At 39.0% G+C, this 10,952-nt stretch overlaps 1 protein-coding gene across 3 annotated transcripts; it reads left to right on the top strand.

Moving 5' to 3' along the window:
• The first annotated feature begins 762 nt into the window (after window positions 1-762).
• On the top strand, window positions 763-9,234 carry cbx7b (chromobox homolog 7b). 3 transcript variants are annotated; one of them, XM_036572874.1, is made up of 6 exons: window positions 763-1,072; window positions 3,012-3,055; window positions 4,291-4,356; window positions 4,452-4,518; window positions 4,635-4,926; window positions 6,186-9,234. In XM_036572874.1, exons 1-6 carry the CDS (start codon window positions 1,004-1,006, stop codon window positions 6,404-6,406), a joined length of 759 nt encoding a protein of 252 aa, XP_036428767.1. In that variant the 5' UTR covers window positions 763-1,003; the 3' UTR covers window positions 6,407-9,234. The 3 variants fall into 3 exon arrangements, with proteins under 3 accessions (XP_036428767.1, XP_036428768.1, XP_036428769.1); XM_036572875.1 differs by having other exon boundaries at window positions 6,207-9,234; XM_036572876.1 differs by having other exon boundaries at window positions 4,731-4,926.
• The last annotated feature ends 1,718 nt before the right edge of the window (window positions 9,235-10,952 follow it).

Raw genomic sequence — 10,952 nt, forward strand, 5'->3', positions numbered from 1 at the left:
TTCGCTTTGTTTTTTTTTTTATTTTTGGAGAGGGGTTTGTTGAAATATTCTATATATTAATGGAAACATTGGACACCCATATTGTCACTGAAAGCTTTAGTTTTAAGATATATAATGATTTATCTATCACTGAGTTTTGCTTTCCATCATGTCTCACCAACTTATTTAGCCATAAAAATAATGAAGTGTGATCACAATAAGTGATATCATTTAAGGCTTTAGGAGAGGCTTTCAAATTTGGTAAATTTGGTAAATTGTTCTCTCCATCAGGTTCCTTCAACCATAACATGTCCACCCTGACACAATAGACAGAGTTCATAATTTGTTTTTTTGTTTATTTGTTTGTTTTTTGGCAATATTCACATAAAGGTCTTGTGATTTACTGCTGAACTGCTGAAAGACAACAGTGGCAGCCAGTTCAGCCTAAAATATTCCACCTGTCACATTCCCTACATCTCAGCTGCAGCATGATGGGGTTGTTCTCTGTTTTTTTGCACACAAAAAATAAAAAATATGTTTACTGAGATGAGATAATCTGGTTTTGGTAAGCACAATATCCGTTTTACACTAAAGAGGACAAAACATTGATTTCTTGACATGATATTTCCCATTAGCGTGTCCATTTGGCACCATCTCCCCGAATGACTCATGTATGACCCCCCGCGTCCCGACACTGTATGAATACGAGCGCGTGTCTGTGTGTGTGGTGTAGCGCGCGCTTGTCGCCGCATGGTGGCGCACCGCGTGCTGCAGATGTGTCGCAGATTTTAAAAGTCACTGTACTCACAGAAAGATCTAGTACGAGGAAATGGAAGGGTGAAAAAAAAAGAAAAAAAAGCTTTTGAAACTGAAGCTAAAAACAAGCCTGCGGAGCGGAGCTGAGGAGGAGCGGAGCAGCGCAGCGGAGCAGCGTCGTTCAGCCCGATCTACAGTGAGTTTAAGCGAACCGAAGCTCCGCCGCTGCGTTATTTCACACGAGCCTGGAAAGCGCCACTGAAATCTGATGGAACTGTCAGCTATCGGTGAACAAGTGTTCGCTGTGGAGTCAATCATAAAGAAGAGAGTGAGGAAGGTAAGTGAGGGGCGCAGGCGAGGCGTCTGGGGTCTCTCACGGGCTGCGCTGTAGCTCGCAAAACTGTTCAGAGACATTTTTTTTCTTTTTTATTTGAAGCGGATCCGTGTTTACATCATTAACATGAGCTCATGCTTAAAGGGAGCGTTTTGATTTCATCCAACCAGGAGAGAGAGAGAGAGAGAGAGAGAGAGAGAGAGAGAGAGAATGTTATGAAACCAGCTGCTGATCCAAAATCACTACAGTGACTTGTGACTGAAGTTGGAGATTCAATGCACCGACTTTAGCTGTTACATGCGTTACTGAGGCAGTAGCCCACTTTCTGTGCTCCTGTTGTGCGCAGGCAGCCTGAGTGTGACAGAAAATGACGAAGCTGCTGAAGCTGTGGCTCTGCTACTCTCTCTCTCTCTCCCTCTCTCTCTCTCCCTCTCTCTGAGTGAGCTGTATGACAAAATGTCAAGTGTAAGAAAAAAGCTCATTGGCTGAAAAAGCAGCGGCTTCATGTCTGTCATGTAAGGTTGCCCCTCCCGTCTGCTGCTCCCAGCACCCTCCCCCCACGCCCCCCGTGTTTTGGACCACGCTTTCTTTAAACGGGGGTCGTTTTTTCTGGTTCGTCATTTCTATATTTCCTTTGACGCCAGAGGGCTCGTGGGTCGTTACGTCATCGCGTAAGAGTAGTAAAGCTGAGCGCGAGACGCTCTCAGTTCAAATCATTTAACTCATTAATGTCCATCTCTGATGTTCATTTCACTCTGGTTTCTATGGAAGTCAGTTCAAGTTTATATGTACAGCGCACTGAACACATGAGGGCAACTCAGAGCGCTTTACATAAATAAAAGCACAATAAAAACAGCATAAATAAAGGACAGACTGAAGACAAACTGCTTTAGTGTGGTTAAAATGAGCATAAAAACTTAATAAAAATAAAACAATAAATAATACAGTATTACTGTAGTCTTTTCTAGAACCCTGAGTGAGGAGGATCAATAATCAATTATTAATCAATCCATTTTTTTATCACTTCTCATTTAATTAAGCCTTTGGCCACACAACTGCGGAAACCCTCAAGGGCTATGGTTTCGCATGTTTTTCTCTCCGTGATAACGAGTTATTTTCATTTGTTTTCTTGAGATCACGTCATATTTATGTCATTTTCAAGACAAAACAAATGTTGTTTTATCTAGATCTCGAGTTATTTAGATCATTACCACGACATAATGAACACTGTTTACTGGGACATTTGTTATGTTGTGATAATGGCATAAACACCTCGAGATGTCTAGAAAACATTTGTTATGTCATGATACTGATATGAGTAACTCGAGATCTCGAGAAAACAAATCAAAATAACTCGTTATGACAGAAAAATAGATTTAAAAAACGTGAATCCATGGTCCTTTACGGCTTGTATACACAACTGATATTTAACTAAACGACAGAAAATCCCATTTTTAACTGTAAATAATAATAAAAAATACATTTTTTGTAAATTTAAAATTGTAAATATGAAAATAACATAAATACATGGATTTCTCTCTCTGCTGTATATTCCAGGCATTCCACACATTAGGCTAACCTAAATAGCAGCAAGTGAAAGCTGAACATCTTAGCAAAGACACAGACATTGGGGATGGTTGGGACAATGCTGAAGGGCTATAGTTTTCAAAAAATTAAGCAACAAATAGAAATAATCAAACCTAACCACACAAAAAATCATATTAAGACATCAAGCCAACCAACTCTGTTCTCCTCTAATGGAAAAAAAATTAAATGAGTACTGTTAGATGTTTAGATGTTTATCGAAGGTAAATTATTCACAGCTTCATCACTGTAGACACATTCAAACAAAGTCTGTGGCATTTTCCTGATCATACTAAATGTAGCTTTTGGATTTGAATGGATTAATTACTCTCTCTCTCTCTCTCTCTCTCTGTTTAAGGGGCATGTGGAATATTTACTAAAGTGGAAGGGGTGGCCTCCAAAGTAAGTATGAATCTGCAAGCGTAGTGATTTATTCATAGATTTTTTTTTTAAATATATGTAACTATGATTAATAATGAGTTTGATATGACAAAAATATGAAAAATATGATGGTTATTAGTAAATGTTGTAAGCATTAAACACACAGATGAGCCAAAACATTACAGAAGAAAGTGAATAAGGTTGCTGATCTGGTAACAGTGGTGCATGTCAAGGTCTTGCATATATATGACAGTAAGCGAACAACTGGTTCTTGTAGTCTGCGTGTCGGATGCAGGAGAAACGGGCAGGTGTGAAGACCTTAGAGATCGTGATCATAATGGCCAGATGCATGCGTCCGAGCATCTCTGAAATGTTAAGGTTTGTGGGGTGCTCCCGGTCAGCGGTGAGTACCTAGTGACAATGGTCCAAAGAGGGATAAACCAAGAACCAGTGTCAGGGTATTGAGTGCCCAAGGCTCAGTTAAGTGTGAGGGCAACGAAGGCTATCCCATTTAGTCTGAACGGAACGGAAGGGCTACTGTGGCACAAGTCACAGAAATGTTTAATGATGGTTACGGGACGAACGTGTTACAACACACAGTATATTTCACCCTGCTGCATATGTCCACCCCATCTGCCATCGAAAGCACCTACAATAGGCACGCAAGCATTGGAACTGGATCTAACAGCAATGGAAGAAAGTTGCCTGGTTTGATGAGTCTGTTTTCTTTCACATTACATGGATGGGTATGCGTGCCCCATTTACCTGAGGAAGTGATTGGCACCAGGATGCACTGTGGGAAAATGATAAACTGGTGGACAAAGTGTGATACTCTGGGCAGTTCTGCTGAGAAAACCTGGGTCCAGGCAATAATGTTGATAACTTGAAACTTTGCCTACTTAAACATCTCTGCGGACCAGGTACATCCTTTCATGGCAGTAAATATTTTCCAATGGCAGTGTTCGCAGAATAATGCACCCTGCATGAGTGATTAGAGGAACATGATGCAGAGTTTAATATGTTGACCTGGCTTCCAAACTCCCCACATCTCAATCCGATTGAGCATCTGTGGAATGTGCTGGAACAAGAAGCCCAATCCATGGCAGCTCCACCTTGCGACTTACAGGACTTCAGAGGTCTTGTAGAGTCCAAGCCTCAGTGAGTCAGAGCTGTTTTGGGGGCCACAGAGGACCAACAGCATATTAGATGTAACGTTTTGGTTCATCAATGTACATGTGTGTATTTTTCATTCACAGGTACAGTACCTGGGAGCCTGAGGAGCATATCCTGGATCCTCGGCTTGTTCTAGCATATGAGGAGAAGTGAGTTTCGTTATAATTTAGGAATCAAACTGTTTGCTCTCTTACTTAGCAATTATTAATTTATGCTCTGAATTTTTCCTTTGATTTGCAAATAGAGAGCACCGAGAAAAAGCGGTGGGCTGGCGTAAGAGAGGACCCAAGCCAAAGCGTCTTTTTGTGCAGGTACTGTCTGCTGCGGCCTCTTTTGATCTTTTACTCTGTTCCTACCAGCTCTCCACAACCTGCATTGATGAAACTTTTTGCTGTATAGTTTCTCTCCACCTCTCTCTACCTTATAGAACATTTACACCATGGACCTCCGCAGTGCACAGAAAGCTGCAGACAAGTCTCCTGCACATCTGCACCTGTCTCTCACTCGCTCGCTCGACCCACAGATCGACCACATGGACCAGAAGTTCCAGTCCAAGGGAGGCGCCATATATCGGCAACTAGTCCAGCACAAGAGGAAAAAGAGAAGCTCCAGAGACCCGTCGGTGGAGGACTGGGAGGAGAGGGAGGAAGAGGATGATGATGAGGAAGAGGAGAGCACTAGAGAGGAAGAAATGGAGACTGACAGAGCCACTCCAAACAGTATGTTAGTTTGTCAGAGGTCAAGCAGAAACACCTTGTTGACCCAGTTTTACTGCTGCAGTACTGTTTGTCAACCCTCATTTAGACAGCTGCACTGGGCAAAGTACCAAAACAGTAAGCCTCTCAATGTGGTGTAAAATCAATGTAAAAAAAAAAAAAGAAAGAAACCTGCAAACGTGCAGATGCATACATGTGTAGTTTTATAGCTTAACTGTAAATATGAATGAAATACCTTTTTGCATTTATATGGCTTCATATGATGATTACAATACACCTTACAGCATATAAAAGTATACTGGACAGCCCTTGATATACAGCCATATGCAAAGGTTTGGTCAAATTACGTGTTTTGTTGACTTTCTTAGTGAAAATAAGAACACATCCTCTACAGAAAACACACTTTTAAATGCACAATTACTGTTTATTAGCTGAATTTAACACATCAAAGGAAAAACATAAAATGTGCCTTATGGAAATGTTATGGCACATTTTATTTTCAATATGTTAAACCCACCTAATAAATAGAAATTGTGCTCTAAAATTGAAAGCACCGAATCTGTGTTTCTGCTTTAAAGAAAATTTGCATATTTAAGTGTGTTCTCTGAGGATGTGTATTTATTTTCACTCAGAAAATCGAAGGTGTTCAAACTTTTGCATATCTAATATGGTGAAAGTTCTCAGGATGCTCGCACCGCACAATGAAAAAAACCCAACTGTGATTTGGGTATAGGGCTCATTTGCCTTTTGTAGCCTTTTTGAGATACCAGTATTGCAAAGGCCAATATTATGACAACAATTAAAAATGATGCATTGTGCAGCCAGATATTATAATTTTAGACATGGCTGCATCAGTGCTTACCTAGAGCAAGAATTGTAGTCATTTATAGTTTCTTATTTGTCTCTGACTCACTGCATTTTCATTTTTTTTCCTGCACTATAGCTGTATATTTTATTATAGTCTTGAAATAAATCACAATTTAGTGTTTTAAAGGAATAGTTTGATGAAAAATCAGATTGACACAATTTTCCACTTACCCCAGATGTAGTCAATTAGCCAAGATATGTTTGGTGACCACATTTTGCTTTTTTAGTTTAGTGGAGCTTGGAGGCTAACGCTGCAAACAAACACTAGAGGTCAAGATTCACCCAGATCTTTTCTGTAGATACATTCGCAAAACTTTTGTTCATTTTTATAGTTGATAGTGATTGAACCCACATTGAACCCTCTCACATCTGTATGTTTGGTGTTTGCCTCACAGGCTCCTGCTTCTCTTTCTCAGGTAATGTGGGGACAGAGGGTTGGAGTTCAATAATTGGATCCAAGGAAGTGACAGTCTCTCCAACGCGTGAAGAATGGAGGCCAGTCATGGGTCCAGAGGAGGTAACAGTGACAGATGTCACCATAAATTCGCTGACAGTTACTTTTAGGGAGGCACTGGTTGCAAAGGGCTTCTTCAGAAGCTGGGAACTGGAGTTCTAATATTGAGACTTGAGAAAGAGTGAAGAGAGAGAGAAACAGAGAGAAGTGGTATGTGAGACTTTAATCAAGTGCACTATGTTGGGACGTTTTGACATAATTCATTCTATTGCATGACATTCATTAACATTTCAAGGTAAATTTATGATTAGTACAGTCAACATCCTCAGCGTGGAAGGAAATCCCCATTCATGCTGCATTTACTTGCACTGTTACATGTTAGTTGAGGAGGACCTCCCTATAAGCCAGTAAGCTTTTTAGCTTTTCACAGTGATTCCATAAACTCTCATTTAAGTAATTGAAAAGGTACTGAAAAGCTGCACTCATGTAGTACTGTAAATAAAGTACTATTTTATTCAAGTTGTATTAATTACAATTGTGGGACCGTGGTACATATTGTGTATCTACACTAGTGTTCAAAAGTTTGGATTCACTTGTCACTGTTAACTGCTGTTATTTCAATCAATCATAACTTACAGTATGGATTGAAGTACTTACATTTCAAGATGTTATATTTAATATTTCAAGTTGTTCAGGAAGTCTAAGGTAATTTACTATTCATAGTCATTTCATTATAAATTATCTGCCAGGGAATTAGTCATCACTTCTCAAGGCAACGCAAGGCATTCTGAATAATAATTTATTATAATAATTAACTTAGTTTTCAGTGTAATGCAGCTTTTCCAAATATCAAATGTCTGTTAATCACTAAAAGTTTTATTTACAGCCTCCTACTAATGTGAAGCTGTAGAGTAATAGCTCCATGCTAATGAATCATTTCATGTTTCTGCAACATTTTTTTTTAGCATTATCAATTTATTGCCGACAGTGATCCCAAAGTTTTCAGTTGTGATTTTAAACTTTTGAAAACTAGTGTAACTTTGGGAGACTAAACTGATTGAAGATCTAAAATGATTCAGGGTGTTATGATTCATCTGAAATGGTCAGCGGATGCAGGTCTGCTATTATAAACTCTATGTGCCCAATAAAATATTAGTCTAATAATGAATCGTCTCCAGGGCAGTAGTGAAATCACGCATTTCATTAAAAGCGTATTGCATTAAAACTACTGTCATTTTTAATAATGGAAATAAATAGACCACAACGTCTTTGAAACACTACCAAAAATAGTAAAGAAGCACCTGTAATCCATTGATTGACACTCCAGTTTGACTTTCAGTTGAACAAAATTGTACCATTTATTAGAAAAATGTACAATTTAATCCACTCCAAAGCTTAGATCACTCCAGCTGTACTTTTCTTTTTCCTTTTGTTAAAGGGGAATTCCACTGATTTTTCTAAATTTCTGCATAATTAAATGGTTAAGATGTAAGGCAAGTCATTCAGAGTGGTTTGATGTGTAATGCTCCGTTCTAGAGAAACTTGCAGAGTTAAAATTTTACAGTGGTGGTGAGAGGAACCAGAAGTCTGAAGAGTTCAATGCCTCTATCTCACAAAGTTATCATGAGAAATGGCTATGGATATGTGGTCAAATGCCTGTTTTATGATAGTCCTGGGATAAGGTTTTGGACTAAATGTATTTTTAACTAATTCATGACAGAGAGGCACATGTAGGGTGCTGTAAGGCTAAATGGACCCAACAGAAAACATTTTTTCAGATTTACCACCATTTTACCATTACCAAAACACAGAAGACACATAGGTTCACTGGTCGTTTTGGACAGTTAATAAAATGGTTATATTTGTGTTGATGGACATTGTGACCTCTGGCTCCTATCACCACCACTGCAAAAACATCGGAATTATTAAGTTTCTCTGCAGCAAACCATTTTGCATCAGACCACTCTGAATGACTGTTCAACGACTGAATTACGCAGAATATTTTGAAAAACTCCTTAAATACCAAGACCTAAAATGTTTTAAAATACATTTTGGTTGAAACTAATTAAGCTAACTAATTAATTGGCACTCATTTTTACGCTAAGCTGGTACAGAAAGGTGACAGGCACCTGTGTGGGCAATAAAACACATGCACTTATGTAGTCTTAGCATCCCACAAATAGTGCAGACCCATTATATTTGGAATAGCGCACATTTATGGGAGATTAGTGTCAGAGTTGTCCGATTACTGTCTTAAAATGAACAGAACTTTGTCCTTACTCTCTGTATGTCATGCGTACTTTTAGACTAACATTCCAGTGATCAGTGTGATGGTGTCGGAGATCAAAACATTGAAAAAGTAATGAAATCTAAGAACAGTATTCTTCCATTGTTTTTCACTTGTTGCTGTATTGACAATACATATCATACATCGATGTTTCTACCAACCATGTAAATATATACAAAGTAATACAGCACTTTGTAGCATCTCCGTTTTGTTGTTCGATTTAAATTGTGTCCCACTTTATCCAGCCATTGCACTTTAGTTGCAATGTGTGCCTATTGTCAAACTTTGTTATTCCGTTGAAATTGAATATAATGTATATTCATACCAAAAGGTAATTGCATCAAACTACACTGCAGCAACCTATGTCTGACTTGTTTGCCTGTTGACAGCTGAAGAGAACTGAAGACAATTTTGTCTGTATTTTTCTATGCTGATTTGAATGTATATTCAAGCAAACCCTCTGGGGACTGACCTGATTATTTTGTACTTTTCTTATAATTGGTGGTAACTGAGTAATGAGACCTGTACATACTTAATATATTACCAAGTTATCTGTGGTTGCATTTGCTTCTCTGAAAAACTGCACTTTAAAACAGATAAACTGGTAGTGTGATGCTTTAAGAGTAAATGGCAGTATTTGTACTATAATTATCTATTAGACATGTGCTTTTATATTGTAATAAAGCTAAATGTGAGAACTTGATGGCACTGTACAGTTTTTTTTTCACTGAAGGATGCTGAAAAGGTACAGAAAACAGAAAAGCTAACTGAAATCCAGTTATTTAGTAGTATTTTGATAAGGGATGCACTTGCGTGGGCATCCTGGGCCGATGCTGGTATGTTATATTTTTCTTGTACATATCTGCCAATGTCAATACTTAAACATTTCAAAATTGATGCTATATCTGCCTGATTTAGCATTACAGAGGAATGTAATATTTACTTGAGGAGGGATACAAATGCAGTAAAATGAATGAACTGCAGACATTTTAGCACAGTAGCCCATCACCACCTCAATATTTAGAGTACAATATATACACAGTCCAACATCAGTTTGAAATCAGTCAAATCCGATTTTGTAAATATATAACATGCTGATGCGCTTGTGATACCATTGTGCATTCCTAGTCTTTAGCTACCTTCATATTACAAGCCTCAGTGCTCAATTCCAATCTTTCTAACTCAAAAGTTCACATTTCTATAGGTAAATACTACTACTCCTAATCAATAAGGTCACGTGACTGAACCACGTTAGTAAGGAACAAACTAACCAGCAGGACAGGCCTGAAGATGTGTGAAGACAAACTGCTATGGACAGCTTTCAGCTGTTCATTATTTAGAGCAAGACGAAGGTAAAAAAAAAGGTAAGATACGCTGCTTTTGTAGTGCTTGTTTGCACTATGTTTAATAAAGACACTGATGATGACAAGTTAGGGCAGCATGGGCTAGGGCGGTATGGCGGTTATACGGTACACCACGGTATGTAAACATAACGACAATATCTCAACATTATGACGTGTCAAATTGCTATTGCACGTCCGAACTGATAAATAAACACGTTTCACCATTTACATATTTGATTGGTGGTGTTTAAGCTCACCGATAACAGAAAGAGTGGGGCGGGGGGCGTCAGAGACAGGAAAAAACTCGGAAAAACTAAACATGACAGCAGCTCAGCTACGGCAAAGAGCTACAGGTACCAGAACTGCACATTCTCGGTACACACCACAGAACACGCTCGAGCCCAGCTTTCACTCCTGTCACGCGACCCTGCGCGCGCCTCCGTTTAAACGGGTGCGCCGTTCTGGAACATCTTCAGGTAAGATTAAAGTAGAGAACAGAAAACGAGCGAAAACGGAATCAGCTTCTTCTAATTTTTCTGGTCCACCTTAAAAGGACACAATCAGTTACATCAGAATGTAACAGTTAACGTTAATTGCTGCGCCATTTAAGGTGGAACGGGAAAATTCAAAACAAGAAGCTTGCAAATAGCAAGTCAACTTTAGCATCGTAAAAAAACGAACTTTACCGAGCCAAACCAAAGGCCATACGACTATCCGGACCATCATAGGGAAGCTAACGCTAACTAGCTCCTCTCTAGCAGCGCTGTTTAACATACAGCACTTGTTCTATTGACGGTTTGATATTAAATGACTTGAAAATCGTGCACTGTTCACGTATTTGGTGACAATGTAAAGCGAACCATTTATCGACCCTAGAAGAGCCATCTTAAAAACGTTGTCAATGACTTCTATCACCAGACCCCTCATCTCAATTTTATAACCACAAATGCCGTCATACACCGTGTACCCAAGTGAAATGCCAGGAAGGTATTAAGGTATGAAATAATTAAAAATAGATACCGTCCAAGCCTACACTTAAAACGGTGCAGGTGTAGTGAGGGAAGACCCACATACAATC

This window comes from Colossoma macropomum, unplaced genomic scaffold (assembly GCF_904425465.1).
Source record: "Colossoma macropomum unplaced genomic scaffold, Colossoma_macropomum, whole genome shotgun sequence".
Taxonomy (NCBI): Eukaryota; Metazoa; Chordata; class Actinopteri; order Characiformes; family Serrasalmidae; genus Colossoma; species Colossoma macropomum.